Here is a 14,093-nt window from a genome sequence, read left to right as displayed (position 1 = left end):
CATTTTGAATCTCTTACTGATTTATACAGGATTTTAAAAAATGGAAATATTTAGATTTCAAAGCTTAAAAGATGAAATGACTGGATCACAAACATTAAGAAAAATGCTTGCCACTTTATTCCCTCTAGTGGACAAAAAAGGTCCAACAATTTAGGGAACAAACACTAAATAAAATACAAAACAGGTCCTCTATAAATGGAAAATATGAAAATACACTTGTCCTTGTGTCTATCAAAAACATGAAGTACCGGTATATACAGTGGAAATTTGATCCTAAACTACAGACACATTACACAAAGCTCATATGTGGGTTTTCAGTCACACGTTCAAGCATTCGGTCACATGCACACAACAACAGCTCTCAGTAATCGCAGACACTCACACTCTCATCCTGAATGCGCTTCTCTTGGTTAGCGTTAAAAAAAAAAAAAAAGGTTTTACCTGTCTCCATATAACTTGAATCAAACTGTAAAGACAATAACAATGATGTTACTCCACACTGATCAATCATGGATCAGCTTTGCATTTCTGTGTCTAATGAACACAGCTGTGTCAGAGAAAGAAGAAAGTTAATTTGATTTTCAATCAGCTGTGGAGAGCGATGTTTGCCCGCGGCAGCCGGAGAGTGCTGTATCGTGGCGTTCTTCAACTGTCTTTGTCTAGTGTCGTGGTGGCCAGGGTCACTGTAGTGATTGGCTGGCCAATGCCGTGCATCTGCATACGAGCCAGTTTCTTCTGTTCACACTCGGTCACCAGGTTGTTGAGCTCAGCCGCACTGTAGCCAATCAGAGTTCTCAGGTCGCACACAAACTTGTAGACAAAGCGCTTGCCTTGCACCTTGCTGATCATGTCCCCATCGTAGTAATACCTAAACGAGAATGTGAAAGTCAGAATCTCTCCTGAAAGTCAAAATAAAAACATACAATTGAAGAGTATCACATGAAACTAATTAATGATGATTGTTTTTCACCAGGCTGCCTTGCAGTTTACACGACATGTGATGTACCTGTGAAAACAGAACTATGTCTTCTGTAGCCCAGGAGGAGCTTTGTTATCATCATTATCTCGGCCTGGGTTTGAGACTTCAAAGAAAGAGGGACAGAGAGAGGGGATGACACGCAGCGGAGGGCCACAGGTCAGACTCAAACCCCTGGCTGCTGCAGTAAGGACTCAGACTTGGTACATGGGGAACCAGCTCTACCAGGTGAGCTCTAAAGGTGCCCCTGAGAATTTTTAACAGAAAACCTGTTTTGAAAACGAACCTGAGGGCTCTGCTGAGTTTCTCATAGTTCATAGTGGGTTTGTTTTTGCGCTGGCCCCATTTCTGCGCCACAAGTTCCGGCTGGTTGAGTTTGAACTCGCCCTCCTCGCCCACCCAGGAAATGCAGTCTCTGGCATCCTTGTCTGTCAGCAGCTCCAGCAGGAACTGCCACAGCTGGATCTGCCCGTTGTTGCCTAGCACAGGGAAACACAGCAGTCAGTGTCAAATAATCAAAAACAAAAACAAAACACTCACACAGAGTCTTTGTTTGTAGTGAGTACTACCTGTGCGGTTGCCAGGCGAGCTGCGCTCCTCTCCTCCTGAAATGCGGGGAGCTCTAGGGCCTCGGCTCTGCTTCAATACCTTTATGGCTGTGGGTGTGCTCACTTGAGCTGGGATTATCTGCACAGCTGGAGATGGAACAGATAGAGATGAACTTTGATTTGATTTAAAGGACCACTGACATCTGGTGGCGAAGCTGCAGATTGCAAACATTTGAGTACAGTTCCATTGTCCAAGAATGTTGGAGAAACTTGAAAGGACTTATCTAGAGCAACGGACATTTTCAGATTTTGTAAAAATGTTCATTAACATTAATTTCCCCTCAATTTAATAAAAACTTACGTTGGTCAATGGTGACAGTAGCGTCCCCTCCAGACTGGTCCTGGCTTGCCAACACATCTGAAATAAATACAATGGATTAGGGTCTTCATTTTTAACTCTGTCAACTCTTTGAAACACACTTTTGTGTACAAACTGCAGACATACACTCTAAAACCTAAAACAACTCTATCTGACTTACATTTGCGCAGAAGTTCCAGGTGACTCCAGAGGATCTCTCCATTGGGCACTTTCTGAAGGAACTCTTCCTGGTTGAATGCACAAAGATCTCGACCTGGGATGTGAATGCTGCCTATTTCCATCTCATCGATGTTAAACTCCTTCATTACCCACACAGCCCAGTGGATCACCTGGTCAGCTGTCCAGAGCAGAGGGTCTGTGGAGAGAGAGAGAGAGAGAGAGAGAGAGAGAGAGAGAGAGAGAGAGAGAGAAACCTTGTACATTAACAACCATGTTTATTTATCACCACATAATTTTAGGGTAGTTTTCCCTATAGTAATGTCTTTTATTAAAGTGTTCCTCACCATACGGTATTCCCAGGCGAACCTGCTCTTTGCGGTAGCCTTCAAGTGCTGCAGCCCAGCGTGTAACCTGCTCTGATGTCTCATCAGACAAGCCAGATCGCTCCACAGCAATGAGCTGGCCCTCCTCCACCAGAGCTCCCTCCTCTCCTGCTGCATCTGGATCAATCACCACCTCTACTGTTTCTACTGGCTTCACAATTTCCAAAATGTTCAACTTCTCTTCACCTGGAAGAGGGGAAAAAACACGACTGAGTGAGGTTGGTGTGTTGTGAGGGTGCAACTCTGAATTTGGACACAAACAGCAATACATGTCTGTATATTTCCTGATGTGTGAAGCCTCTCATCAGTACCTGGTTTGGTTATAATCTGCAGGCTGAGCTGCACTGTGCCGTCTGTCTTTACTCCCTGATCAAAGAGGCTGTGATCAGGGTGAAGCTAAAAAGAAAAACACAACAGATAAGCTGAATCAGAGGTGAAGACAGACACAACCGAACATCTTTTTGCAGATCAAAGGATGTCTATCAGACCCACATTACAAAGTTGAATTCTGTTTTTTGGCAACAAAATTACAGAATAACACAGAGATCTTGAAAGGTTCAATTTATGTATATTGTTACCTGAATGTCCTGCAAGCAGATCTCATATTGATCCAGTGACATCTGGATACGGGGCTCCAAAAGTTTCTTCAGATTGCCAATGGGCTCATTGATGTCGATGTCTTGTTGAATCAAATCTGATGCAGTGATGGTATGCTCCTCAACACTAGAAGTAATAGAAGCAAGGGGGAAAAAAGTATAAATGTATAGTTGCTCCATGTGTGACAGTGTGCACTTCAAATGACCACCACCTTGCTTACCCTTCCTCCAGGCACGCCTGTTTCTCCCGTTCATCGATCTCGATCTCTATCATCTCTTCTGGTTCACTTTTAGCCATTGTGTTTTATGCAGAGCGAGCCAAGCTGTAGGAAAGTAATGAGAGAGCTGCTTAACTGTAATTCATACACATTACAATGTATTAACAAGACTTAAAACAAATACACTGTTAATGTTATTGTTTGTAATTTATCAATCAAAATGCCTTCTGGAAAATAAACCCAGAGCGCTGTGGTAAGAACGCAGTTTTGATATGTGTTATGCACTCTATCGGGTGACCTACTGGGATGCCCTGTGATGGGAAATTTTAACTTACATAATAAAAATTTAACAGTAGATTAAACAATAATGATTCTTAACTAATAAATGTTAGTCACAGCCATAAATTGTTAGTTGTAGATGTGTTTAAATCACTGTGTCCAACCCCAGCACTAACTCTGTCAACTTAAAACAGGCCTTTTAGTTAAGGTAAGGTAGTTAACGTTTAGGTAAAGCAAATAATACTCATAGTTTGACAATACATTTTATATACACAATAAAAAGTATCATTCTTTTCAAAGACCAAAAGCCACATCATCATTTCTTGTTTTGTTTGACCAACAGTCAAAAAAATACTCATTTCCTGTATTAATCCAGGAAATGATCGCATCTGAAATGACACTTCTTCCTCAAAAAATCTATTAAACTACTTATTTTTGCTGCCCTTCTTTTCATAATGCCATCAAAAACCCTATTACTTCACAAAAGAGCACAGACACACAACAGCTCATTCAGAAAACGAACTATTCTTCATTTATTATTCTGTTACAGGAAGCACAAACAACTAAAAAGCATCCAAAAGTGTGAATAAGTGAGTCTGAACAATAGAGAATATTTCGGCTACTGTGTGTAGAATGTGTGTCAGTGGGTTATGGGTGCATGATGTAAATATGAAGCAGCAGTTTGGGGCTTTCTATCATAAAGGCCTTTCAGCCTCGACTCCTCATTGGCCGTCTGGGACAGTTCACTGACTGCTCCAACTGCTAACGTTAGCCAACTCGAGGGCGAGGCTTTGGCGTCTAAAGGCCAACTGATAGGCCATTAGTTAACAAAAATAGTGCTCCCACGTAAACACGCATCACAAACACACGTTTGTAAAACACAGAAAACTCAGATTTACACGGCGGGTTACACGTGTCGATGCGCTGGAGCTGGTCTAACAGCGGAGCAAGTTAGCTGCAATTTTGCACGCGAATGCACCGCGAGGGGAGGCAGCCCATCACTCAACCGTTGGTCCCCGCGTGCTAAAGAACGGTTAAAATATCCTCCGAACGCTCTGCGCGTCATAACGGCATCAACTCTCCGTAATATCACACTTTAACTCTGCACGAAGAAAACTTTTAAAACGGAAATAGAATAAACGGAAACAAAACAGCATAGGGCAAATGGAAAGGAGCCGGAAATCCTGGCTAAAGGTTTACAGCGCTGCAAGACTTCCGAGAGCAGCCGTGATAAATACGATACGAGCTTCAGAGGAAAACTGCCACCAAAGAGCGACTGCGGTGTCGCTTAGAAACCGAAATGTCGCCCGGTTACACACAAACTGCAGCTATACAGAGAAGTATGGACTCCACCGCGGCTGTATGGTCTCTGGATGTATACATACTGTGTGTTGTTTGTGAGCAGCGCCGCGGCAGCCTCTCCGCTCGCCTCTACTGTTAGCAACCCAGCTAACACTGAACGGGTATATCCGATGTTGTCATACGAAACACTAACTTTATTTCTGTTTTTCAGACAACAAGAAAGCACCGAGAGCAGTCGCCCCCGGTCGTGGTAGCCAGCGGTAGTCTAGCTTTAGCTGTAAGTTGTCTAGTTAATGTTCAGAGTGTGTTTTTATTGCTGAAAGGTAGGCGGCCGCTGCCCACTCACATAAACAGGAATCGACAACAGCTAGCTAGCTAGCTAGTGAGCTACAAAATAGCGGGAAGAGTCCAAGCACGATAAAAAAAAAACCAGGCCCCTTAACACGACCACAACTGTGTACACTTTCTTCAGAACAAGCACACTTATCTCCGAAATATCCATACCTCTTGAAACTCGGGCCTTGAGAGATGTTGAAATGTGTTCAACTGTGGTAGACAAGCAGCCCAAATTCACACACTCTCGAGTCGTATCATGCAAGTTTTTGGTCAACACAGACTCAGAGGAGGGGCGGAGACTAACTGGAAAGACAGTTACCCTAAAACTTCTATGAAATTACAAAAGATCTAGATTCCTGCGAGTCTTGTCTTTTATTTCAGACTGGACTTGATGGACTTTATCATAATTTTGAATCGTGTCCTCAGTGCAACTGTGAGTCCAGCAGATTAAATAGGTGTTTTGATAAAATAGGCCTTCATGGTTTCCCATCAGCTTTACAGTCATGGTAGTCATCCATTTAAATTGATTACACAGACTCCAGTTCTTTCACAATCATATTCCCATTAATATGGCCACGTATCTAATATGCTGTGTATCCTCTATTCATAATCCAGTTCATTTTGTTTTTTAAATTTCCTTCCTTTAAATTTTCCTACAAGCTGTTTAAGTGAACCGATAGCCTTGAGAAGGGTCTGTGAAACTAACCCAGCAGTTCAACTATATTCTACTACAATCAGCTATTTTAAATATTTGCAACATAGGTGGGATTAGCCTGCTAGGGGACCCTGGGGCAAAAATATCCTGTGTGTCCCTATTCAGCCTCCCCCTACATAGTTCTCCCAACACATTTTGTTGTCACATTTTGAGTCCTAGAACCCAGATAGCTTTTCTTTATTTAAGAATATGCACCATGTAAGCATAACACAATAAAGGTATTGAACCTGCATTTTGACACAAGCCCACTCTACAAAACCCCAATACCAAGTAAAAACACAGGGCCACCTTGGGGCAGTTCCATTTCAGTAATTGCCACACAGACAACCTGGTGGGGGGCCTAGGTGTGGGGCAGTTGCCCTTTGTCCAGTTCTTAAGCCAGCCTAGGTTTGCAGTGCTCAGGTTTTTTGTATTTAAATGTGTTGGGTAAAGGTTATGTTATTATTATTATGAATGTACATTATTATGGTTGGTCACTTTGATTCTTCCAGACTGGTAGCAGACACATATTGTTTACAATGACAAAACAAGCATTGCCTGTCCACCACCAGGCTCTTCATTACACTTGATATACAGTATTCTGACTCCTGAACTTATTGAAATTTAGGTATTTTGTCCTGTTATATTTCTGTTAATTGGCTATTAAATATAATCTGTCTACAGTATGTAGATGTGATGTAATTTTGTAAATAATTGAGTCATGTTTCTTACTCTTGACTGAAAGTTCTCAATTAAATCCACAAAAGTGTCAAGTTTACTAAATAAACTTATCTCAATGCAATCAGAGTGGACTTGTTTTTGGCTCTAATCATTTGACAAATGGTTTGGAGACATGATTCATTATCATGACTGTCAAAATGTTGTTCCTGGGGATTACTAGTGTTTGTATTTTGTTTTATTAATCATAATAAAGAGTATATATAAAAAGATAGAATATTGTACGGAGCTCTAAAGACCCTTTGGTTTTTATGGAACTGTGTATAATTCATGCCCAAGTACTCAGGATGAAGTTAGCTCAGTGTTCTTCTCAGTATAACATACAACACTATTATTAAAAATTATTATTAATAGAAAATGTAAACGGTCTATTAGTACATTGTTTTGAACTCCCATACAACAGGCCTCTACATTGAATGGATAGTAGAGCCTAAGTGATTATTTTACCTTGAACAAGTTGTAACTAATGATTACTGCATGATTTGACCGACTGTTTTGGAGATATTTAAAGCTGTTGCACTGATATTATAGTAGTATAGTGATACACTTACTACATACTTATGTTTAAGTAGCAGTTAGACATCCTCATTTATATTTTCATGGGTGTTCAAATATAATTGATGTACTCTCTGACTGTAAGTAGTGTAATGTATGAAAGCCACTCTTATTTCGAAAGTCGTGGTCCAGACGGAAATGACCGGAATTGTGGAATATTTCCGGTTTGGATGTGTTTTCTTCAAAATAAAGGCGGTAGTTTTTAAAGTAACGCAAAAAGACAGACGGAGATATTTGAAAAGTACTTTAACATTTAAGCCCCAGAATCTCCACATAAAACACTGAAAATCAGCCACTTACCAGTTTTCTCTTGTAACTTTATGGGTTTAATCATAGCTGGAGGAAGATACAGACACAGACTCATTTCCATAGATTAATATTGTAGTCACTTGAAAGTATCACAATTAACTTTAACTTTTGTCCCTTAAATAAATACAGTTTAAATGATGCACACCCTAGCAGTAAGTATTTACACTGTACAAGGGTGGGCTGACTTTGAGGGCCTTAGTATTTCTTCACTATAGTATAAATGATAATATGAGGATATAATAGGCTAACAGAGGTATTGTGACAGCAGCAAACTACTGACTCTAAAACAAATACAGTTCAATATACAACTAGTGTTATACAGGCTATACGCTTCAAAAGGGTAACAGCTACACTGGATTACCTGAGTTTGTTTAATGAACTGTTACATGTTAATACAATGAGTGCAGGTTTGATAGAGCCCTCACATTTATTATGAAGGCGGTGGGACGGAAGTGCCCTCATTGTTGCTGCGGGTTGATCACAGGCGAGCCAAGATGGCAGAGTACCTGGCGTCCATTTTTGGGACAGAGAAAGATAAGTAAGTACTAAACGTTCATTTAATTGATTGTTAAACACGTTTTTCTTAACTATTTCATCTAAAGTCCGCTTTGACTGGCAGCTCTGTGTAGAGTGGTGTTCACAGTCTGTATCTGGTAACGTTACACTGGCTTTAGCAACTCACAGCTAATGCTAGCCAGCTAGCTAACGTGAATACCGCGCCGCCACTGTTACCCTCCTACAGCGACTGGGAGCGGAACAGAGCTGGCATGGTCTGGAATAAAAAAAAAACACAGTCATAACGAGCTACTTTTACTTAATTTAGATACATTTGCTTTACGAATGAAGCTCGAGTTAAAGTGGTACATTAACTACCAGCTAGCTTCGAGTTAGCTGCCGCCAGTTACTCTGTGAAACCCGGAGAAGTCTTTGTTACAGCGGGAAACACACGGAGACACTACCGGAGCCTCTCACTGTATGAACGAGCAGGCACATTGCTTCCCAACCCCTTCAGTCTCATACGTGTTACTTATCGTATGGATACGATAAATCACAGTAACGTTAATGAATGAGAGCAGATGTGTAGTCGCAGCTCAACGCGTACCGTACCGTCGATACACTCTTTACACACTCACGTTGAAACCCGTTTTATTCCAGATGTCCGCTGCTAGCACCCGTCTTTCTTCTGTTCATAACGGCAGCTGTTGCTAGGCGACAGTTTATCCCGTACCCTGATTAAAATATACATTGTGAATTAAAAACGCAGACACTATAAACTTTTAAAACTAACTACCTGAGCAGACGGTGTATTTACCTTATTAAAGTCGTTTGAATTGGTAGAACCCCTATTTAAATAATGGATCTGTTTCTGTCTGGTTCAAGGCAACTATTTAGGTAAAATGGTATAAATTGTGATAGTCACATTAAACAAATAGTCAATTAATTGATTACTAATTGTAATTGATGTATTGTTTCGGTCATTTTCCAAGTCAAAATAATGGTTCCAGATGTTTATTATGTGATGTTCTTGTTACATGTGATAGTTAAGAGTTTTGGCCTAAAACACTCAATTTAAAGATACCACCTCAGCTATTTTCTGACATTTTATAGACAAAAAGAATAATCAGATTAACCGAGAAAAGAATCAGCAGATTAATCGATGTTGAAAATAGTGGTTGGTTGCTGTTCTAGCAAAATATTAGTGGGCACCAGGACAAGGTATCGGCAATAAGAAGGCACAATATAGATATATAAATATATCCGAGACAAAAGAAGCCAACGTTCTGAAAGTTCATTGTAATCACAAGCAGCTACAAAAACTTAATATAAATGTTTGTGAGTCTGTCAGAGTTCACACCCAGCAGTGCAGAGGATCCCATAACTCATCGCATTGGAGCCATGTTGGAAAATGTACTTTTTGTGTTTGTGGTGTGAGGAGATAATTGTCACTATCTGGAGAAAGAATTTGCATACAGCAAGATGTAGGTTTTAAAGTCCCATGAGAACAGTTTTGTCCGCCCGAGCAGTTTTCTTTGTTTCCTCAAACATAATGACAACTCTGAGAGAATTTTATGTTTTAATGTTAACCTTATGTTTTTCCTTTTGTCGCAGGGTCAACTGTTCTTTTTATTTTAAAATTGGTGCCTGCCGACATGGCGACCGCTGTTCCAGATTACACAATAAGCCGACATTCAGCCAGGTAAGATCATTATTTTTGTTTGTTCCAAAATGTCCTCACATAGATAAGGGGAAGTTGTGTTTTTCTTAAGTCAAATGAAAATTATGGGGAGATTTAGGTCTGAAAGGGGCAAAGCCAATATCTCCAAGTGTTAGGGCTTTAAAAATAAAATGTACTTGATTTAAACATTGTAGTCATATATCAAAGCTATCTTTGAGTTCTTCTAATACCAGACAGACAAAGGGATGACACTCAGAGATTGCATCCCAGTAATATGTACAAAAACTAAGCACTGAACACACATTGCCTGCAATTTGTATGTACTTTATTGTTTCCTTAGAAAATACTATATCAGTGCAGACAGGCTTTTTGTTGTGTACCATGTTACATCATAGAGACCAACAGATGGTATACAATGACAAATATAGTGATGAAAACACGGTGGGGTAGGAGGTGGCTTCGAGACAGAACTTATTATCTATCATTAAAATAGTAGGGCAGTAGTGAGCACAGGGCTGCACAATATATTTTTATTATATCTTTGTCTTGTTTCATTTGAAATCTGAATTGTGTACTTGTGTACTCTAAGGTTTTTTTTGTAAGTATTGGTATTTTGCTGTTTTTGACTCATTTTGTTCATTACCAAAAAGCAGGTTCAATACCCTAATCAAAACAAAATGAATTTGTTTTGTTTCAGACAATTGCCCTCCTGAACATTTACCGGAACCCTCAAAATAGTGCCCAGTCTGCTGATGGCCTGACCTGTAAGTGTTTGATCCTATGACCCTCAGAAATGTCTTCTCTGATCATACACCCATGTGTTTTCTTTCTTCCATCACCCCCAGTTATGTTTTGAAGAGACAAATGTGTGCCACACAGAATTATTTTCAGAAATTCTAAATGGTCTATCGATGTTTGTTTTTATTGTCCTGTTATTCTCTCTTATAACCACTAGGTGCCATCAGTGACATGGAGATGCAGGAGCACTATGATGAGTTTTTTGAGGTAATTCATGCCATTCTGAATATACTCATGTAGAGCGGGTCTGCTTCACACTAACACTGACCCAAGGTTGTCAAAAATATTGATACTTTGATACTTTCTGATACTTGTTTGTATATGTTAAATAACTTTTTATGTACCAGCGCTGTGTGCAGGTTGTTACTTCAAAAAAGAAACCGCACTGTTTTGTGTGCCTAGGACTTTTTTCCCCTTTTTGCAGTAGCATCAAAAGATGTCTTGAGTATCGTTTCCTTATACTAGTATTGTTTCAAAGTTAAAACTTCTGGTATCATGATCATAACCCGACCTCATCAGTCTGCTGCTGGTACATTTGAACTTCTTTTGAGAAAATAATTCAAGAATCCTTCCTCATAATCAGCTAAAACTGTATCGTATGTAACTGTTGATGACATGATGATAACTGGGACATTTAACAAATTCTTATAAATACTGTCTGTTAAGTTAATCAGTGGAATAATACACGTCACAAAAAGATTATCAAAAGTTGAAGGTGTTGTTATACAGTTAAAAGAACAGTTTGACATTAGTGCTTATTCGCTTTCTGGTGGAGAATTAGATGAGAAGATTAAAAAAAAAAAAAAAACCATGATATCACATTTTTCTCTCCCATCCTTGCAGGAGGTCTTCACAGAGATGGAAGAGAAGTACGGAGAGGTGGAGGAAATGAACGTATGCGACAACCTCGGGGACCACCTAGTAGGAAATGTGTATGTCAAGGTGGGTGTCACGTCTAAAAGCAACCAATGTTACCAGAACTGTAATGATACGGTTTTTAGTTTGGACCCACAGCCGGTGACTTTTGCCTTCACCTACCCTCTGTCTGTCTCCTCATGGTCATTGTAGTTCCGTTACGAAGAAGATGCGGAGAAGGCCGTGATAGACCTGAATAATCGGTGGTTTAATGGACAGCCCATCCATGCTGAGCTCTCTCCCGTCACAGACTTCAGAGAAGCCTGCTGTCGCCAATATGAAATGGGGTGAGTGCTATGTGATAGGATAGAGCTTATTAACTTTACCTCTAACTCTCATTTGCATTAAACATACAACATGGAGGTTTCGAAACATATAGCACAGATTTACAATTAATTAGATGAAATGTAAGCCAGTAACAGATTATGGGAGGGCAATAAAGCCATAAAACTACAGTAATATTTATTGTCTCCTCCTCAAACACTGCCTGTTATCATATCTTTAGTGATTTGTAGGTTCCAACCTAAACCTTTTGTTCAAAGTCTCTGTTGTTATCTGTTTATACAGTAAGTCGCACTTTGTTTTAAAGCAACACTATGTAAGACTTGCTATTAGTTGTGTTTTGATGCCCTCAGTTGCATTACCGCTGTTGTAAATATGGACTGAATGGTGTTTGTTACTGTCTAATTCTTCTGCAATACTGTCTTACATTTCTTTGCTCTAACTGCTCCGAGTTGCCCTCTCTCCATAGGGAATGCACTCGTGGTGGCTTCTGCAACTTCATGCATCTGAAGCCCATCTCGCGTGAACTGAGGAGAGAGCTCTATGGGCGTCGGAGGAAGAGGTACTAACATACATATTACCTTTACATTCAGGCACTTCAGTAAACCAACCTGTGTAGTTGTTTTATAGCAATTCATAATCGCTCCTCCTTCACTTCCACAGCCGTCATAGGTCCCGGTCTCGATCGAGAGAGAGGCGATCTCGCTCAAGGGACAGAGGTCGAGGAGGAGGAGGAGGAGGAGGTGGAGGAGGAGGCGGCGGCGGCGGCGGCGGCGGTGGTGGTGGCCGTGACCACGAGAGACGTCGCTCCAGAGACAGAGAGCGTTCAGGGCGATTCTGAACCACAAGCCATGACTACTTGTCCTTCCCTCCCCGTATCCATCCCCAGTCTTTTTTTAAGTTTGTACCCTTCCAGGTCCACTCTAGGACTAACTGAAAGGTACCTGATTTTGAAGCTGTGACAGCATTGATGAACTTGTTTGTCCTTGATTTCTGAAAATGACTTTCACCTCATTAAATTTAACATTTTTACTTAACGTGACTGACTCATGAATCTCTCTTGTTATTACAAGTTGTGATGGCAGCACTTCTTAATCTTGGGCTGCCTCCTCCTGATGGAATACAGTGAGAACTAAATGTACACACTATTGATTGTTAAGCCTAACGTGTAGTGTCTTATTCAGGTAATTTCAGACTGAAGTTCACTGTCAAAAGAAAAGGAAAAACTCCCTAATAACATCAGATACAGATAACAGTTCCTGGACTCTACTCTCACAGTCTCTTAAAACAGAAAGCAACAAAAAGATAAATTTCTGTTGGTCTTGGCACTGCTGTATTTTCTTGTTCACCTGCAATGGACAAGATTGGATTGTGATTGTCTACAGCTTTTTACTTTTACACACCTCATGTGATTCAAGGTTTCACTTCTCAAAGAGACTTACAACAGAAATTCTCCTGTGGCTATTGTGATTAATAACCTAAAATAAACTTAAATCATTTAAATACATGAATATACATTTGCATTAATGCCATAAGAAGATATGAAAGTGAAACAACGGCTAAATAAACTTGTAAACTGTTATTTGTTCACTAAATAAAAGTTTTGATAAATTGAGAGGGTTAATAATGCCAGATCGTTTTAAGTAATTAAGTGCACTTAAGTATTGCTAATTTTTGAGTCTCTTGTGCTTCACTTCAGATATTTACCTCTCCATTTCAGAGGTAAATATTGTTGTTTTAACTCCACTATATGGATCTTACAGCTGTACCAATACTAATTTGAAATCAAAAGCCCATTGATGCACCATGGTAATGAACTGTAAGGACGAGAAAGTCCATTGCCGCCATAGAAAGCAAGCTAACAAAGATCAAAGCAATCATGCCTCTCTTGCTCTGGTAAAAACACTTGCAGATGCATGCTGGTCCTATATCCTTAAGGGCTGCCTAGTTCTTACAAAATAAAACAAAGCACTAGGAGTAATTAATACTTTCTAAATAAAGAAAATACTCATATAACTAGCTCTTTGCCACCCAACCGAACAGTATAGAGTGGTTTAAAATGAGCTCTGCCGTCACCAGCTACATCAAAATGCATCTGTAATAAGAATCCAGTTAAAGATTCTGAAAGGGGACATAATGCATTATGAGCTGTAGTAGAAGAAGTAAAAGTACCAGTACAGACCCCCACAGTGGATCAATGGAAGGGGTCATCAGACAAAGATAAGGTAGGGAAGTAGAAAATAAGAAAGAAAATAAGCTCCAGCCTAAATTTGTATTCATTTATTTGGACTTTCCTCTAATTCTTTTTTTATTAAATATTGAATAATTCTACCTTATTTGGCCACAGACAGTTACTGAAATTAAACCCACTGATATCCATTTGAAATTTGACAGGGGTCCTAACTAGACACTGCTTATAGATGCCAAAAACGTTAGAATCTTTACTTTAA

At 39.9% G+C, this 14,093-nt stretch overlaps 2 protein-coding genes across 4 annotated transcripts; one reads left to right on the top strand and one right to left on the bottom strand.

The window, feature by feature from the left end:
- Positions 1 to 94: 94 nt before the first annotated feature.
- gabpa (GA binding protein transcription factor subunit alpha) lies at positions 95 to 5,498 on the bottom strand. 3 transcript variants are annotated; one of them, XM_051402701.1, is made up of 10 exons: positions 5,345 to 5,498; positions 3,263 to 3,364; positions 3,024 to 3,168; positions 2,757 to 2,841; positions 2,407 to 2,631; positions 2,064 to 2,258; positions 1,886 to 1,942; positions 1,546 to 1,671; positions 1,263 to 1,455; positions 95 to 868 (listed from the first exon to the last, which is right to left on the bottom strand). In XM_051402701.1, exons 2-10 carry the CDS (start codon positions 3,337 to 3,339, stop codon positions 646 to 648), a joined length of 1,326 nt encoding a protein of 441 aa, XP_051258661.1. In that variant the 5' UTR covers positions 3,340 to 3,364; positions 5,345 to 5,498; the 3' UTR covers positions 95 to 645. The 3 variants fall into 3 exon arrangements, with proteins under 3 accessions (XP_051258661.1, XP_051258663.1, XP_051258662.1); XM_051402703.1 differs by lacking the exon at positions 5,345 to 5,498 and adding an exon at positions 4,924 to 5,249; XM_051402702.1 differs by lacking the exon at positions 5,345 to 5,498 and adding an exon at positions 4,438 to 4,874.
- A 2,403-nt stretch (positions 5,499 to 7,901) lies between these two features.
- u2af1 (U2 small nuclear RNA auxiliary factor 1) lies at positions 7,902 to 12,680 on the top strand. The gene is made up of 8 exons (XM_051404405.1): positions 7,902 to 8,010; positions 9,582 to 9,669; positions 10,346 to 10,412; positions 10,604 to 10,653; positions 11,290 to 11,388; positions 11,515 to 11,648; positions 12,113 to 12,205; positions 12,307 to 12,680. Exons 1-8 carry the CDS (start codon positions 7,967 to 7,969, stop codon positions 12,482 to 12,484), a joined length of 753 nt encoding a protein of 250 aa, XP_051260365.1. The 5' UTR covers positions 7,902 to 7,966; the 3' UTR covers positions 12,485 to 12,680.
- Positions 12,681 to 14,093: the final 1,413 nt, after the last annotated feature.

The sequence above is a fragment of the Dicentrarchus labrax genome, unplaced genomic scaffold (genome assembly GCF_905237075.1).
Source record: "Dicentrarchus labrax unplaced genomic scaffold, dlabrax2021, whole genome shotgun sequence".
Taxonomy (NCBI): Eukaryota; Metazoa; Chordata; class Actinopteri; family Moronidae; genus Dicentrarchus; species Dicentrarchus labrax.
Note: the sequence above shows the minus strand (reverse complement) of the source record. Positions and strands in the feature narration are given on the sequence as shown.